Source organism: Lagopus leucura, unplaced genomic scaffold (assembly GCF_019238085.1).
Source record: "Lagopus leucura isolate 7727_CA_CO unplaced genomic scaffold, USGS_WTPT01 Super-Scaffold_100016, whole genome shotgun sequence".
Classification (NCBI taxonomy): Eukaryota; Metazoa; Chordata; class Aves; order Galliformes; family Phasianidae; genus Lagopus; species Lagopus leucura.
Genome location: NW_024962270.1, coordinates 6,591,509 through 6,610,994, shown reverse-complemented (window position 1 = coordinate 6,610,994; position 19,486 = coordinate 6,591,509). Strand labels below are relative to the sequence as shown.

Here is a 19,486-nt window from a genome sequence, read left to right as displayed (position 1 = left end):
AGTTCTACTGTAAACTCTTCAGTCCAAGTGTCAGCTACTGTTCCGTTTATAAGGTTTTTTCTAATTGTTGTTGCCTCAATTCCCTAAAGCATAAAAGGTTTTTACCACCCCCCTCCAAATCCATCAGCAATTAGAAATTGTGTAATCTCACAGAGCAGAACAGTAAAATAGAAGTGCAAGACAATTGATCTCAAAGCACGGAGGTTACAATGCTCTCATTTTATCATCCCCCTCCCACCACAATAACCTTTTTTAGCTGTTTCCATCTTTTTTTCCTTCTTTTCCACCACATGTGGAAAGCAGGTAGTCGATGTTTTCCCAGTGCCAGGTGGAAAAGTGTTGAGACAGCAATCTTCATCTTTTCAACAGCTGAGAACAGGGACTATAAGCAACCCAGTCTCTTTGCATGAAAACATTATTTTAATATTTCCTACTTGTCATTAATCAATAGATCAAGCAAACTGTACTTGAAATTAAGTTACTGCAATTCACACTGCTGATGTACAAAGATTTGGCTAGCTAGCACCTACCCGCCTTTTGCATTTCCAATATAGGAGCTGAGAGTGCTTGGACTTTCTGAATCAGCAAGTCTGACATGAAGATTTTCTTTTTCCAGGGGTCAATTTTCCCATTGATGCAAGGAGGATTTACACATGCAAGTCCCATTAACATTAATAGGAGTTACCTACATAAATCCCCCAGCAATGATAGGCTAAAAGACCCCATAGCCTGCAAGGATCCAAGTTCTAATGATTACCTGTCAAATGGCCCTAAGCATCATCATCACCAGAAAAAAGCAGACGTAGCAGCTTCATAACCGAAAATACTTCTAAAGGAAGGGTAACTAATTGCCATCACAGAGATAATGCAACACAACAGCAGAAGGGAAAATGGCATAAAATTGACTGTTTGAATATTAAGGGTTAACCCAATTAACCAAGTGAAAAAGAAAGTACTCATTAAAAAAGGAATTCCAACATATCAAAGCACTCCTCAAAAAAAAAAAAAGTGTGAATATTGTATGAGCTCCAAGGTGCTTGAAGGATAATACAGCTACTTGTTTAAAAATTCAATTAACCTTATCTTTCTTTAACTTGATTTATTAATAATCCTACAGATAAATTGCCAGTTTTTAAAAAGTCATGTTATCTTTTGAATACATCCTGTATGACAAGCCTTAAAAACTACTTCAAATAAGCTTAACCCTCACTTTGTATGCTTAAATCATTTACAGCAAGAACAAAATGCAGTTCTGTAAAATAAAAAGTGTTATCTACTGGTACTGCAAGTAAGCTTGCAATTGGGTACTCAAGTAGCATAGGAAAAGCACTTTATGTTTCCATTTACCACAAGAATAAAGCATGAAAACATTTTTAAGCAATCAATGTAGTGTAAAGTCATAACCTATAACTTGCAGATTATTCTGTCTCATCTAAAATCACTTTTGCAGGATTACCAAACTTCACTTCACATGGACATTAACTACTAAGATGTTACTTTTAAAAAATTTGTTATTTTACATAAAACATTTTATGTAAACATACTGTCAACACACATTAAACTTCAATGACATTACAGCTGGCAACATGCTGAAAGTAAAGAACAAAATTATCAGAAAGTTTCTGCTAGCAAATGAACTGCTTTTCTTGTTTGGTTGAAAGAAAACACACAAAAATGCACTTGCAAGCAAACCTTTAATTTTCATGACAATTTCCTTGTAAACATAGAAAATGAAAAATTCAACTATGATCCCCACTACCAAAAGACAAACAGGTATAGGGTCCTCCACTTCCACAAATCTTTAGATGTTAAATACAATTACTAGATACTCATGCTTTCCAATACACACAAAGTAATTACAGTTAACAAAGAATAAGTCGCTTAATAATATAATATATATAACTGCTCAATGACAAGCATCCAAAGATAACTGTTGTTTAACACCGGTAACATTTTAATGACATTTTTCTGGGGTCTTTGGGATTATATGCACAACAGTGTCTATCCAATATGCAAGGAAGGTAAACACTAAAAAACTAGTTTTTGAAATGCAAATTGGACAACATATTATGATGCAAGCCAAAGTTAACTGTATCAGTCATGCTGTAAAAAAATAAATAAATTAACCTTTATGGCACCAAGCCACTTTAAAGGCAGGCACATGCACTTTAAAACTCTACAAAAATTTGGTCGTGTCAGGTTCAGACAATGCTGAATATTCATCACTTAATGGCATTCTTATTCACACACTCTGTTAGCACTGCCAGAACTACATCTAAGTTCAGGTGCAAGCTTGAACTCTGTCTCGTCAGAATTCACTGATCTCTCTATTTGGATGCACTGTTAATCTGGTGTATGTTTTCAGGTAAATCTTAAAATAAACGCTAAATTGTTTTTCATAGTCTGAATGTTTAACTTCAAGCACTGTTCAGAAGAAGTGCAAGTCTATCCTGGTCATTTACAACAGCTTTCTCATTCCGTAACTCTTCATATAAACTACTGTTATAAATAGTTTAATAAATTTTATCGTATAAATGTTTTATGATTATAATTACAAAACACAGCATGTACAGCTATCACACTAGTTTTAATCCCCTTAACTGGGATCAATACAAACCTTTAGAATTAGCAGTTGAACCTTCTCCTCAGCAGGTTTACCTTCTCTGCAGGAACACCTCAGTTCATCGCTAAAATGCTCAGACATCGTACTTGCAAACAAACAATTACTGGCTTATGAGAGGTCCAAACACTACCATAAATCCGGGGAAGATAACAATAGTTATGCTCAGTAGATGAGTTTGAATTTTGTTGGGAAGTCTAGCATTCAGTTTGAATTTGTGCTACAGAAAATAAAGTATCTGGTAAAAAAAGTGTGATTATGCAATCTTCTAAAGGGAAAGCATTCTGAATGTAAGAACTGTTCCCTGTGTGGAACATCCACTGAACTATACTTATTTCTAATTCATGGCTTCAGTTTCAAAACCACTAATTTTTTTTCCACTATGCAAATTAAACTTGACATCTCATGTATTACAACGCCATTCCAGAACTGTCAATATTATCACCTTTAAGATTCTTTCCTAAAAAGCAATCTGAATTACAGATAATTAAGCTGACATTGAACTAGCACAGGCACAATGACTTTTAGCAGAACTCCGACACTTTATAACAGAAGGTGATCCTCTTACTAGTAAGCAACCTTTCATGATCTTGCAGTTAGTTTTGACTTCACTGTCTAAAAGATAGAGGATTCTTTCCAAGATGTAAACCAAAACCAAATTATCCCAAAAAGTAATTAATTATATTTTAACATCTTAAACTCAAATACTTTGTTTCATAACTTTTATCTTATTTCAGCTATTAACACCCCTGGACCAGTTAGACTTATGACTTTACTGAGCAATAGCTAGTAATGAAGCTATTTGAATAAGAAAGATTATTCAAGCCAAGGAAAGTAAGGCAATCACAAATAGTATCACCAAGGGTTTTTTTCAACCTCCTTTTTTTTTTTTTTTTTTTTTTTTTCCCCCTTCCTCCCTTCAAGTTCTGCCAAGTGCCTCTTCTGTTATGAGAACAGAGCTAATTCATTCCTCAGTATGCTCTTTAACACCAGTACTACCTCTGCTACTGCTTTCCTGAAGTGAGGATTCAGGTTTTGTCTCTGGTGAATTATTGAATCCTGTCTCTTCTGATGCAATCTCATCTTCATCATAAATAATATCTTCTGGATTTGGTGGTGCTGGACAAAATTCCTCTGTAGGAAACATTTCCTGGAAAACAGTCTCAGCCTATTAAAGAAAACAAACATAGTAAAACAACTATACCTTGGAATGTAATACCTTATGTAAGCATTGTGCAGAAATTTAAATTATCTATTCTTTCAGATCAATACTGACTTAATATTTTGCAGTTTTGTAAACATATTCTGCTATTGTCTAAAAAAAAAAAAAACAAAACAACTTTTCCATTACAAAAATATCTCTGACTCCAGTTCAAATCAAAGTGATGGGAAAGATCTTGCCTCTTTCCAGTGAAAAGGATCCAGCAAAGCCAGGAAATTGTTAGTACCAGAGCAGAAGCTCCCCTGCACCCCAGGAGAGGCCCAAGTCAGAGCAGGCTGTCCTCTTGCAGCCCATATGGAAAAGATCTCACGGAGAAGCCCACGGTGCAGCAGTGAATGCAGCCTGAAGGAAGCTGCAGCTCACAGAAAGCTCCCTAAAGAACAGACCCCAGACTGTTGCCTATGGGGAGAAGCCTGTGGTGGGGCAGGAGGTGCCACTTGTGAGGACCTGTGCTAGGGCAATTTCTGAAGAATGGACACCATGGTATGGAGACACACTGAAGCAGTGTCTGAAGAGCTGCAGCTGCATGGGGAGCCCACATGGTATCCATTCGGGAAGGACAGCATCCCATGGGAGCAGACCCCATTCCTCTGCACTGCTCAGGGGGATAAGGTAGAAGAAGGTGGATGGGGGGAAGGCAATTTTAGTTCTCACTGCTCTGATCTGTTAACAGGCAATAAATCACATGAGTTGCCTTTATATAGAGTCTGTTTTGCCTATAACAGTAACTGGTGAATGATTTTCCTGTCCTTATATCAATCCATGTGCTTTCTTTTCATAGTATTTTCTCTCCCTGTTCTTCTGTGGCAGGAGAGTGAGAGTGGCAAGGTGCTGCTGAGCTCCCTACTGAAGTTAAACCACCACAACGACCATCAAGGTTTTCTTTTCCAACCCCCTTGGATTCCACAGTAAATGGAGACAATTGATACAGACACCAGTTCTGTTTTGCCTTTCTTCAAAGGCAAGGACCACTGTCTCTCAATTTTGCCTGTTTAGTAAACTATGCCCTAAAAATAACCATAATGAGAGCACCCACAGGGGCAACAATATAGGTAATTTTTATATTGATAGTAGTAGCAGATGCTGCACCAAAAGAGTCAGTAGAGTCAGTTACTGCCAACTGCTAAGGCTGATTACACAGTGTGGATTCCTGGACAAGGGAAAATTGTTTTCAGATTAATACAGCATTGAGCATGTACCAAACAGCTTTCTGTGATAAACCTGACTGCTCACCAGTAGTGGATTTGTATCACCAGCAACTGAATGTAGGGGTTCATTACTAAATGCCTAAATGACCCTGCCTAATTCCAGTTCAATTTCATTTTTCAGTCCACTTCCTATATCTCACTTTTCCATACCCGTTCATAACTTAAAAAAAAAAAAACAATTTATATTAGCATGTGAATAAATATACAAAAAATATTCTATCTATTTCAAAAATACTGTTTAGCAATTTAAAAACTCTGCCTTATAATTCTGGAAGACAAAGGAGAGCAAATGTCCAATAAAAGTCTTACAAAGGTACGTTTTTGAATGTAAGAGAAATATTTCAAGGCTGCAATTGTCCTTGAAACATCAAAAGCATATTTAAATGACTATACATAACAGAATACCGAGGAAAAACGCCATATTTTCCACTAAGCATATAACAAGCTAGAGCATATAAACATTTCCAGTTGCATTTCTGAACAATTTTAGCCTCCAATTAGTTGAAGAACAAAAATGGTCAAATAATTATGAGGAAAGAAATTCTCAGTATGCCATGTAGGACATGATGACATTGATTATAATTGAACAATTTAATGGTACAGAGTGCTTTCAGGTCTGACAATTTTTTAAGTTAACCTTACCCAGCTGAAGTCATGTAGAATAACTAATAACTTGACATATTCTTTATAATAGCATATTGATATTTACTGTAAGTAATTAAGTTAGTAAATAGCTCCTTCATAGTTAAGTATACCAGAGGTTTAAGTGCACATTTGATTACGCAGTAAGATGTAAGCATGTGAAGCACTTGCACAGGTATTCCAATTTACAACTGTCAAATTGCTTTAAGTTGAATAAAATTATGGTTTATTTCTGCTTTACTTCATCCTAACTATTCCCCCTGATGGCACACAGACTAATCAACATTATTAAACTAACATTACACTAAAAATCTATTACTAATTTAAAATAAAGCAAGAAGTAAGTAATCTGTGTACTGAGCTGCAAATAGATAATCATTATTTGTAAGGTGAGGTAGCACAATAAATGTACCATCAATACATTCAAAGAACCTAACAGAAATAACTAATGAAAATAATGTGACTAGTGAAGAGAATTGGTTAGATAGCTTGGAAAACTGCGTATAATTTATCACCAAAACTAATACACACTGTTTTTAAAAATATAGTCTAATCCATGAATTTGTAAGTAATGCATGTTTAGAGATTCCCACTAGCTACTAGGAAAATGAAAGTGATTTGGGAGCGGAGGACACAGCTGATTTCATGCCTATCTCCCTCCTCCACTTGTCTCAAAGATACCTGCACAGTAGATGGGAAGAGTATGTCCTACCTGCCTTACATTCATTTGGTCTTAACACACACTCCTTACTTTTCTTTCCCCCCCATAACTTTTAATTACAAACATGTTTACACTAAGATCATTTTCACTCAAATCAGTGATTGCCTGTTTCAAAATCTAAAATAGATTCAAAAACCCTTAACCTCTACTCTTTCTGAAAGCCAGAGACTCAGGCTCTTTTTTACTTTTTCTCCTCTGACATGTATTCAGTTAACTTCTATGTGCAATCTGTTGATCATCACTAAAATAAAGGCAAACTACAATTATGCTGCTTACAAACAGCTTGATCTACTCATTAGTCAGAAATGGAGCACTTAAAATAGAACAAAGCTGAACACTAGAAAAGGTGAATACCTGAATTGTAAATAGGCTGTTTAACAAATATAAAAAACAAGATTTGAAACCACTTTTAACTGGTAGGATTCAAGTTATCTTGAAAAAAAAATCTCATTTAAAAAAGGATTCATTTACAATTTAAAACTGCTACCATAATAATTGTCTTGCATTATTTTTTGTCTTCACAATCCTTTATTCTATGAGGAGGCAAATTATTGCCTTGTAAAGCAAAATGAAGGGTACTATTAGCCCTTAATTACACTGTTCTGACCCTACAGTTCAGACTATGTCAGCCTTTACATTTTAAACTCTTATTTTAAGAGGTTTATGACTTAGTCATAAAAAATCCTGCAACTAGTTAGAAGATAGCATGTACATTCTCTGAAGAGTGCCATTGAAAAAACAGCTTTAAAAACGAGTAGTGCCAGTTAATACTACAAAGATGTAAAAGTTCTCACAGATCAGGTCTGAAAGTACCCTGACAAATCTGTTGTGGCAGATTAGCCTAAGAATTTATACTTTCCTTGTCAAAACTGCTCTTTGAATGGAAGAGCAAAGGAGAAGCAATCCTGCAGTCTTCTCCTGTTGAATAAGTCATAGTCTCAAGATTTTGTCTTCTGTTCAACAGTAGTTGAATAGTAGCAAATTTCTAAGTATGCACCCCTGATGATCTTGTGTTCCTGCGTACTCTGCCTACAGCCAACACAGAAGGCAGCTGCTTCACAACTTCTCCACCTACTTTTTTTTCTATGGAGCTTTCACTTCTAATCTTTCACATTCAAAAAAACGAGTATTTCGTCTTTATTTGAGCACTGTCAGTTAAGTCTACTGTCAGGCAAGTTGCAAGTGGTTCTCATTTCAGGATTTCAGCTAGGTGAAAATAGATACACAGACATTCAAATACTGAGAAATAAAAGTTAGAACTGAATGTGACTTCGTGCCAAATAGTATCTCAAGGTTAAGTAGAGTGAGATTCCCCTCAATGCTTTCAGAGACACAACTGCACTACAAATTTTTTCATACAGTGGTACTAAAGTAAAGGCAAGGTAAGCTGACAGATAGCTTAACATAACAGACTAGTAATTATGCTGTTTTCTTGCCCCAGCAGGTTTTAGGTTTGTGGCTAACTCCTACAGGTATTAAACTACTTTGACATCTTTTCCAAGTTGACCTGTAAACAGGATTTTCTGACTTTTCATTTATACTGCTTCTCTACAGTTTTCTCCTTTAACCTGACATGCAAAAGACCACACTTTAGAGGGCTGTATCACTGAAATACAAGTTTTAAAGCAAGTAAAAATCCTACCAAGAACATCATCTTCAAGTACTGCTACTTTCTAAATACTCAATACCTTTTTGGATTAACCATCTGCTACTCCTAATGCCAATACACTAACTGCCCTTTTCTGAAGTTTCTTCCATTCTCAATTCCACTGACATTCACTTTTTTCTGTCCAGTTGTGAACCTTTATAGATATATTATTATTGCTTACTTAGCAAAAGGCAGAATAACTCAGAAGAAAAATAGACTACACTGTATTTCAAATAGAAATTCTGCATTCAAAAAAAGCAGTGGTCCTACTAACCTGTTTGACAGCACAGTCATTTCCTAAAGCTGAGTCTGGGCCAGAACAGACATACACATTTGAGGGCAAACCACTGTATGAATTTCTGTCAATTCCTGAAGAATCTCTCATGTTAAAATATACTGCCCAGAGGACTCTAGGTTTTTCCAGTTCTTCACCTTTGGTTTCTGTAAAAAAGAAAAAAAATAGTGTTTCTTATAGTCAGTATTTACATGTAATAAAAGAAATACATAAACTAGCACATAAAAACTCAGTTAATCAACACAAAATTACCATAATATACGGCAAGTATAAACATGTATTTTTAAACTAATCTTACTTTCCATTGTTTTCAGAGATTTACATACCTGTAAAGAAAGAGTTTTCATTATACTTCTGTTTCCCACAGGTATGTAAATCCTAATTATTCTGCACTCAGTATGCCACAGAAGAATGCATTATCACCTGAATGAGTAGTACAAGAAGCTTAGCCTAAATGTAACCATTTTACACTTCATGATATCTAGTTTATTCTGGACAAATTCCATGAGCTAATGATGGGCTGAATGAGTGCTCCAACTCAAAGCTGCAGTGAATATTCCAAGACATTTCTCATGCATACTTTCCCCTCTCATTTAATAGCTTATCTTTGCATGAGAACTCTTTCCATTACTTTTGTGCACTTAAAGGTTGGAATCCTTCAATCTGAGGAGACTCACCAACGCTCACAGTTTAAACAAATGACATTTAAACAAAAATCAGCAAAGAATACTCCTCGTATTAACTGCAGACAAAGAATGCTTCTAAAACCAGAAGCATTCTATTTGAGATATGCAACACGTAAAGCCTCTACACTTTGGAAATACCGCTAAGTGAAAATCATTCACTAATTTATATTTATCTATACTTGTGGACTTGCACTGTGTTACAATACTTGTACATAACGAATACAAAATGACCATAAATTGTGACTTGATTAGTCTCGGCTTATACCTGCTTGCAGTTACTTTGCATGTTCACATAATTCCTCTGTGCACTGGCAACAAAACAAACAAACCAAAAAAACCTCTTGGAAGATGAAGGTCACTTTTTAACAGCGCAGAATGCAACAAACACAACATAGTTTCTAGGCTTAATAGATACTATTTGTTCGGCATATTTGCTGTCCCATTTTTGCTGTTTTAGATCCTCGAAAATAAACGAAACCTGTAAAAGACCTTGTGAAATTTCCTTCTTTCCAAAGAAGAAAATACTAGATGTCAACATTCAAAACAATATTTTAAAACACCTGAATTAGAAAAAAAAGATAAAGCTATGCTACTCCTTTAGTATCCTTTTATAACTGTCAAATACTTAAAAAAAAAAAAGTGCTAAACATCTTGCATAATTTCAAATATAAATTAAATTCATCAGCCTGTGAAAATCTGAGTCTTAATACAGGGCAAGATGCTCTTTAATATATTTAAAAGTTCACATTGCTCATAAAAGTAACTTCTTCCTCGTTTAGGCAGGAAAATGAATGGAGTCCTCTTCTCCAGGTGACTTTGCCTCTTTGACCTGCCATGGCCCAGTGCTCACTTTATCTGGTGATTCATTTTCAATAACTCCAACAGTATTTGTTCTGACATTTTAATTAAAATACGACCACTACCTCATCCTGATGATAAAAAGGCCTGTGTGTCAGTGAAAACTAGCTTTTCAGTGCCTCAGTGCACCTGAGGACCTCATGATCATGCAGTTTCTACAGAAGAATTTCAGTCAGGTTCTAAACAATCTATCATTTCAAAACTGGATCACTTTAAACATTAAGATTAATGTTATCTCCCCTCCCCCAATGACTAAAAGATGCTAAACTGCAAGCTAATCTTTTCTTCACCAATTGATTCTTCAAAATACATGGCACTGTGTTGAAAATTTAAGATATATTTTAAAGGTTTATGGTTTGAAATCAGCAGGCTTTAAATTAACAAATGCAAACATGAAAAGCGCTTGCTGCACGTTTTTTACTTGCAAACTCTGGCTGTAAATAACATATTTCTCTTATATAGGCTCTTGCACTACAAATCTACTGAAAAATTTACATTTTTGGGACATCAAAATAAAGCTTGCCTTTCCTGTAAACAAAAAAGTAGGAAAATGGGTTTAATTTAACATTGTTTCCTACTATTGTGCAATCACAATAAGCTACTTGCTTTTTCACTAAAAAATGAAAATAGGTAAAAAACACAGAAAAGCAAGATTACAAGAAAAAGAAATTAACTTTTCACAAAACATTTTTGTGGTTACAGAAATCTGAGAGGAAAAACAAGGAGTATGTACATAAAAGAACATGCTGGTTGCTTTTTTTCCAACATGAGAAAATTCTAACTGAACTCATGAAGTGACCAGGAATGAAGCTTTAGAGAAACTATTATAAGCAAGCAGATTGTGTTTTAAAATATATCCAAACCTTACTAACTTGCATATATACGATCAAACACTTCTCCGGACAGGGAAATATTGGTTTCTTATAGCAGAACTACAGTTTGCTACATTTAAGAATGAGTAGACTATTTAAAAAGACTGTCAGGGTTAGAATACGGCAGCAGCTTCTACACACACATCATCTGTTACATGAGCACTTATCAAAGGTACAATTAAAATCAAGATCTTGAGACTAAATTTCAAGTATTTCTGTGAAACTGGCTCAAAGTATCTCAGAGATGACTGCTTTGTCAATAGCTACTCTGGGAATGAGAAACTGTCCATCTCACGATCAAAGTTCATCAAAGTAGCTGGCACAAATTCTCAGATCTAGGACTAAACTACTGGAAATGACTGGAAATCTGTCTTCTCAGTAACAACACAGTGCGTAAAAACTTCACACTTCCACTGCTTACAGCAGAATCCAGAGAATTTCATAAATAGTGAACAAGGAAGCACTTGAAGACGGAAAGAATAAGTAACAGCATTAGGATAGTTAAAGGTAGATGAGAAGAAGACTGGAGCACTGAGCATATCTGGCTGCTGCAGGAAAGAAAGAGATAAGCTCTGGGGTTTTGTGATATTTTATTATTCATTTATTCATCACACAGAAGTGATAGAAATCACTAAAAACAGGAGTTTGGAAAAAAATAAAAGGTGCACATAAATAGTTCCTTTCTTTACTGCGCCTTGGAAAGATGTGCTGAGAAGCAAATATATTTCCATGGGAGAAAAAAGTGCTAAACATTAGAAGAGTCCTAGACACTTAAATCTGTGATCCTTGTACATTAAAGGTACACTGCAGCTGAAGAACACTTGGAACATTATATCATGAAATACAAGAAACATGACATCTGCCTAATCAAAATCTCGCTCTCAACAGATTCCTTTGCTTTGAAATGCTGTCATCTAAGTAGCAGCTCACCACATATGCTCACTGATGATGGATTCAGATGTACAATAATAGCTACGTACTATTTTTCATATAATACATAGCTATTTTTACCTTTTTCTGTTTCAGCATTTAGACTGAATAACTTCTGTACAACAGGCTCTAAATCTTCCCTTGCAGTTTTTGTTGATGGACAGGTTAAATGGACTAAATCTGTGAAAGATAACAGAAATTAATTACAATTGCCAGTATGCAGATATATAGATACCAATTACAATTTTTACAGAGGCACAGTAGGCTGTTAGAATTCACTGCTCTTCATATAAATCATTTCCCTTTAGCCCAGATTAGGACTGTATTACGTAAAATACACTGTATATATATCACACACATTTTCTTAAGAGGTTTATCACAGAAGCTCTGCACAAAACTAAGGAACCAAAGTTGCAGGATGAAACATTTTGAAACAAATACTAGGTATGAGCTCGTGTACACATACTTAAATACTAATTTCCATTCCAAAGTAATGTTACCAATTTACTTAAAAACAAACAAAAACCTCACAAAACATGAATTCCTTATGCCATCCTTCAACATACAACACGTGAGTCATATTCATTCAAATTCATTCTTCTGTGTTCTTGAGTACACTAGGTATCAGTGTCCCAATAACTGCCTTTCACCCAGGAATCTTATAATTATACTCTCTCATCCACATAAATTAGAGATCAAAGTACAATTTAACATCAGTACTACAGACTAGGAGAATATTGTTCTATGAATAGGTGACTGCTAATATCAGGAAAAGCAAGACTGTGAAAGAGCAAATTCATATTTTCAATTAATGATATCTAGAAACTTGAAGAACATCCTTGAGCACATTCCATAGTCCTTGAGAATCGAGCAGTTCAGCAACTTACTTAACCCACAGATACCAGAACTTTAATCAACACCCTGCAGTAATGGCTAAATTGGGACTGAGTGGGAATTTGGAATTTTACTCTGCCTGCTTAGGCTACTTACTCACAGTAACTTAAATTACTGTGGAGCACCGGCAGTGACAATGAAAAGTCTTCTTGTATCATTAACTAAATGTTTACAACTACAAACACTGTAACACAACCTATTCTTTCTGTTCTTCCAACAAAACAAAACACCCAGCTCTAAATCACTAAAGTTCATGATTTACTTCCTGCAAAATCTTTTTTTATTACCTTTAAGGTTATGGCTATGAGTTACAGTCATCAGTACATATTTTGATTATATTTGATTTACTCAGGTATAACTGCATTAGTTACAGTGGTTGCCAACATTTGTCTTCGAGTAATTCTTCCAGCAAGAAGAACGATGAGTTCAGTTCATGATTTCATCATTACAGTCTCAATTTTTAGGGCAAGTGAAGGAGTTTGGTTCCACTCAACTGGCAATACAGATTATGTGCCTGTCATTTATGCAGTGTGATGAAAGAGCAGATGTATTTGTAAACTTATCTTAAATAATTGCTCGAAAAAGAAATCAGTCAGGTTAAAAGCTATTTACAGATAATTAGTACAAGTTGATTTTTTTTTACTTTAAATACATAAATATTTCCCATAACTAGAACTGAGCTATTTCTAAAATACAACTCATTTCAATGCAATAAAGATAAACTTCATTAAATAATGTATCATATTTTGTGAAGGAGTTCAAGGAAAAATTATATTAACATTTAAATAACTCAACCCAGCTTTGTGCTTACATGCCTTTTTTCAGAAACAAGAAAATACTTCAGGTGGTTTTTGGCATTTTAATTACAGTGCTAAGAGAAATTCTTGACAGAAAAATTATAGAAAACCAACCATGTCTAAGTTTAAAAAAAAATCTTCACATTTTGACTTAAGAGACTGTAGAATCTCAGTTACAGCGGAGGAGTAAATCTCCTAGAGCTCTCCACTAACATACCTGCCGTTCTGTTGAATCTTTAATAGCCTTAATAATCTTACAGAATAAACAAAACATACAATGCGAAATTTTACACCGCAATCAGAAAAAAAAGGTTGGTATTAATTTATAATTACTGTAATGCAAACAGAACTGTATCCCATTATTTATAAAACTGCAACTTCCAAGTTCGTTTGCCACATGATTGTAAAGGCAGTGCTTAATTTTGATCTTAATTATAAACAAAAATAACATACCTCACTGTCATGAGAACCACAACAGCACTTTAAAGTTATCATTACTGTGCATAAATTTAAATGAGAACGAGTGCAACAAGAGTCTTGTATGATGCTCTGTAAGCATCTGAATTACTGTAAAAAACAGACAGTGGACCAGTTCTCTTATCTGCTGGCAACAGTAACTTAGTACTGACTTTTCTCAAATGACAAATTACCAGTAGATAATAAAAGAATTAAAATTTTGTTAAAATTTTAAAATTAGAATTTAAAATTTAGTTAAAATTTCTTAAAATTTTGTTCCAGAGTGGACAGTCAAAAGAAGAAACACAGTTAAGATTACATATATCACATGCATATACTTACACGTGTCCTTCATGCATGTCATAGTTGAGGAACACAGCTCAATGACACAAACTGCTGGTTGTCCTAAATCCACTGGAGGCACTGTCAAAATAGAAACCTACCAAGCAGAAAGAGAACATTCTGAATTGAAGCTGATTTGAAATGCTATTTCTCTAGGCTGTATTAACTTACACTAAAATATTACAGACTGCAACTCTACTTACTTTCATCAACTACTTAATTAAAAGTTGTTTGGTATCCACTGTATTGCAAGTAAATCACAATATTAAGAAATGGCTGGTAATTACTAGATTTGCCCAGTAGCAGAATTTAGAACACAAAAAAAATACGCTTGTTCTACCCAGGCATAGGTACACACAATGAATTATGGAAAGATAAATCTATCAAAAAATACAGAGCTTTAATACCTTTAGACTTCTACAACAACAGTCAGATTATCTGAGCTTAACAAATATTTACCAAGAAATTCAGAATAAATATTTGCATAGTCACAGAAAAACTGTATCTGCTTCATCAGTTTGCCAATCCCATAAATATGCATTTATGCAATATATATAAAAAGCTCTAGAGGAACAGTTACAATTTCTGTATGTATAAACTGTGATAAAGTGTTTCTATTATGAAAAAAACTTCTGTTAAAGCAAAGTAATACAGAATACGAAGAAATAAGTAAAGGTGAAAATAACTGCAAGGTATTATACAATTTTATTTTCTGATTTATAATCTTAATGATCTGTGGGATCAATCCTGCAGAGATAATGCATACATAAATTTTTACAGAAGTCAATAAGGTCATCTTTGTTTGGAACACCTTCAACAGCAAAACAGAAAGAAAACCTCACAGCACAGTCCTTTCCAAAATGATGAGTTTAGGAATTAAGTTGGCAAGACAGTTCTTATATGGGAATGAGAGGAGTATTTTAATGCAAGACTGCTAGAAACAATGGTTAGGAAGAACACACTTCTCTGTCATCTATATTCTTAGCCTGTAGACTATATTTAATACGTGAGAATACAGGAAGCAGCAGAAAAAACACAGATTGCTGACCTTAAAAGTCTGACAAAGCAGAAAAATTGAAGAGATATGAACAAATATGAAAAGAATCTCAATCTATAGACATGAATGTTATAAAAAAACATTACATCTTACACAAGAAACTGTTAATTAATATTGCATGAACCAACGATCAGGGAAACATCAGGCACAGAACTAAAATATAGAGGTATTACTAGCAGTTTTATCAGTACAAATATCAATAGAGAGAGCTGACCAAAAACCTTGATTCAAGAAGAAACAACAGCATAAGCTAATTCATAACAGTTAAGCAGTTTAAACATTAACAGTTCATAAAGAGGTAAGTGAAACAAAATTGATATGTACCTGCTGCTCCGAATCTGTCTTTAGCACAGATTGATCTGTAATGAGCACTGCTCTGGAGAGCTGCCTGTAATTAAATAAAAAGAAAAATACGTCATTTCAGAAAGATGAAAAAAATTGCAAGTATATACAAAGAGGAGAAGAACTATGCACAGAACTAGGCTGTGCTACAAAGATTAATTAGGGAACAATATCCTTTTAAGTTTAATTTGCAGAGTAATACACTACTGTTTGAAGAGATGCAGTATCCTGTTTTGCTACATACCTATAACATACATTTACGCATACACTCTCGGAAAGGTAACTATCTTCCACAATAAAATAGCTGGCACTTATTCTTTGTCCAAAATGATCAACAATTGCTTTGCATCTGTTAAAAGAATTCAAACCAAATTAATAAATTCAGACAAAGTAGCAAAAGTATGGATGTTTTAAACGCTATACGGCACATCATATATATCTGTCAAATGAATTATCTGTACACTTTTATCATGTGAACTCCTAAAACAATTGATAAAGAAATCCTATACTTATATGTTCTACATGGTACATACAATTTTATGTACATGTTAGAGTATTAATAAATGTGTAACTTTATAAGGAAAACAGACTTAAATTAACAACTCTGCCATTTGACTGTGCATGAAAACAGCATATATTTCACACTTCATGTTACATGGAAAAGTCATACTCTGAATGATTTTGTGGGTTTACCATCATGGTGTTATTTTCCCCCATTGCATATCGTTCCCTTATCAGTAAATATCGTGACATGCATGCTGTGCCTTAGGAATAAGCATTATTGTAACTTCTGTGATCAAGACCATCTATACAACTAGAGAAGATGAGAATCAAACCTAGATAAGTAACTGCAGTCAGCTGTCGCTAGCTTTAGCAGGGTTAGTATTTTACATTGCTTCTTCTAGTCAGAAATGAAAACTGAAGAAGGGTGGAGGCAATGCTTACATAAAAAAGTAAGAAGTTAATAACAAGTAAGTACACTTTTATAATGCTAATTTCTGATATGTTTCATAGGAATCTGAACATTACGTATATACCTATATTCAAATGTAATAGAAAACTTGCAAAGTGGTAATTAAAAATCAAATGGTATAAGCATTAACTTTAAACATGCAGTACTTTTCACAGTCACATTCTGTTCAACATGTTTGCAACTTTAAAAAGTTTTTTCTTAATGTTAACCTGATTTCTTTCACAAGCACTCATTTGAATATTGCAAATAAACAAGGAAATCAAGCTGTTACAGCTTTACCTAATTATAACCTTTCTTATTGTTTATGAAACAATTTCCCCTGAAACCCCCCTACATGTAATCGAAGGAGAAAGGTTGATTAAATGTCATGTTACATCACTCAAAGCCAGCAAAAGCAGCTATGTGCTTTTTATTTTCCTGCTAAGTGTTGTTTCCTCTCCTTTGTTCAGGAATAGCTATCAGGCTGTGTGTTTGATAAGATTTTGAACAGAAAAGAGACAGTGCATTTCATATCAGTCTCCACTTTACTTCAAAGGATGATGCTGAGAAAATTTCTTTCAAGTACTGCTTCCAAATATGGAAGACACTTATGCACTGACATTATCAGGTCTCTGTCATCTGATATGTGTTGGGACAATGAATCATACAGAACCCTCCATTGACCTTCTTTCAATGTGTCTAGATAAAAGGATGAAAATTAGAATCCATCTCCTTGCAGTGCCACGAGTTATAAATGTACTTTATAGGGCTCATTATCCAAACTAATGGACTAAGGGCGACATCCTTGAAATGGACTTACCAGCACTGACAAAGCCGGTACGCAGTATTTCAAGACAGATATGTAAATTACTGTGTGTTTGCTATATCTTTTTATTGCAGATGTATAAATTTCCATTTCTCATATCTCTTCCATTTTCAAGACATAATTAAATAATTGGAAACGTATTTTAAAAGTAATACTAATAATAGACATTTATTTGATAAAGTTCATCAGACAAAGCCAAATAAGTGACCTACAATAAAAATGAAGAAAATAACAAAAAAATAATAATCATCATCAATACATTCAATTTGCTTTAACCTCAAACTAAGCAACATGCTGTTTTTTTGGGTTTTTTTGTTTTGTTTTGTTTTTATTTTCTAACAACGCATTAGCTTTCCATCAAGAGCACAGAAAGTTTTGAATATGTATTAAAACACTGGACATAATCTGACTAGATAATTAAAAAGTAGAAATTTGGAAGTGAATTAATGAAACTTTAAAACAAGTGCATCTAAAAGTTTGCATACTTTCTTGCTGTCTCCTCTGAATCTTACTTTCAAAAAGGGATAGAATAACACGCTAAAAATAACTGGGGAGGCTGGGACTATCATTGACTGCTCTCTGCATATCAGAGATAGTAAAAAACAGTGGAAAAGCAGTTGATCTAGATACTGAACTGCTTGTTCATTTTCTGAGCCAGACAGAATGTTAGCTGTGTCTGGAGAAGAGCTGGAATGAACTTTGTGGATACTTAGGGTTAGATTAAAATACTAAACAAACAATAAGAAGTTTGAGATGAAAATCAAGGCTTTGTCTATAAGTATAAATTGTCCTTACGTGTACACTGAAAAAAAACCTAAAAAATTAAAACCTTAATAAAATTTGGAACTCTATGAAAAATGTTTCTAAACTAGTCATGAACACTGCACAATTTGTCTATGTGTATTTTGTTTAACTTATTTGTAAGCAAGATAAACTACTGATATTCCTACATAGTTTCTAGCTTGCTTTTTCTACAGAATGTTTTCAAGTTTTCAATTACAACTGAAAATCGAAAAAAAGAACCTTAAGAGAGTCAAAGTCTGCAGGTAGTCTAACGACTGATAGAACGTTCGTAACACACACCACGATAGCCTACTGAGGTGTCAAATAATGCCACTATGGAAAAAACTACAGGTTGATTTTTCTTAGCTCAACTTTAAGCCTGCCTACAGGCCTGATATTGTAAAAGAATTTATCCTAGAATAAGAGGGCAGCATAGTTTATGACAACAATCTACCTAAAAACTCATTAAAGTCTTTTCTCTTGGAGTGACATGCATTATCAGCAGAGATTAATCTGATGAGTCTTTAGGTGAGCTCCATTTTTAAAAACGCAATAACAGAGGGCTTTGTTGTCATCTGATGAAAATCAATTAGAGTAGGTAAGGCCACAAGGAAAACTAACATCACTCATCACCAGCCCCCGGCAGCTGAAATGATTTGTCTTCCAAGCTTGGGTGATCAGGAGCTGTAGTAATATCACAGGGAAATTAATTTAGTTTCTATATTCTAGACCCACTTTCCTTGTTCTGGAGGACCTATACACAAATTACTTTTAATCAAGGTTGATGTGTTATTAATATCAAGGAGGATCTTTGAAAAATCTTTTTTTTTTTTTTTAAATTGACCTAACACATTTTTCATCTGTATTTTGTATATAAACAGAAGGTTACTTATATTATCCTTACCGTCCTGATTCTTTGTCCACTACAAGGCACTGCACAGAATGGCGAAGACAATAGATACCACCAAATACAGCACACATCCTAGGAACATACAAAATAAAGGTTATTCCCATCACAACTAACCATAAGCCATGTGAGCAAGGCAAAGTATTGTGCACACTGTCACAGTACATTCTTAATGACAAGTCCATTTCTGAATCAGACAATCAAAACTTTATCAAAAAAAAGCATACCGCCATGTAGTTTTGCAAAACGTTTGTTCACCTTTTTTTTAAACTGCATTTATCACAGTCTCCTAAATTGTTACACTAGCTTAAGAACTCATTCTCTATTATCATCCTCAATCCTCAAAAAATAGGAAAAGTGCCTATTTACTGCAGACAAACAGAGTAACTACTGACCATGTTACACTGCAGATGGTATAGAATGAGAAG

At 34.3% G+C, this 19,486-nt stretch overlaps 1 protein-coding gene across 2 annotated transcripts in view; it reads right to left on the bottom strand.

Annotated features, from left to right (window-relative positions):
- Positions 1-1,675: 1,675 nt before the first annotated feature.
- Positions 1,676-19,486, bottom strand: part of CHM (CHM Rab escort protein) — a 56,540-nt gene continuing 38,729 nt past the window's right edge. The window contains exons 9-15 of one of the 2 annotated variants that reach the window (XM_042876665.1): positions 19,056-19,133; positions 15,835-15,939; positions 15,573-15,636; positions 14,192-14,288; positions 11,784-11,882; positions 8,336-8,502; positions 1,676-3,788 (exon numbers count right to left, since the gene is read on the bottom strand). In XM_042876665.1, coding sequence (XP_042732599.1) covers positions 3,585-3,788; positions 8,336-8,502; positions 11,784-11,882; positions 14,192-14,288; positions 15,573-15,636; positions 15,835-15,939; positions 19,056-19,133 — 814 coding nt within the window. In that variant the 3' untranslated portion in view covers positions 1,676-3,584. The remainder of the gene's footprint in view (positions 3,789-8,335; positions 8,503-11,783; positions 11,883-14,191; positions 14,289-15,572; positions 15,637-15,834; positions 15,940-19,055; positions 19,134-19,486) is intronic. The other variant, XM_042876666.1, reaches the window with a different exon arrangement.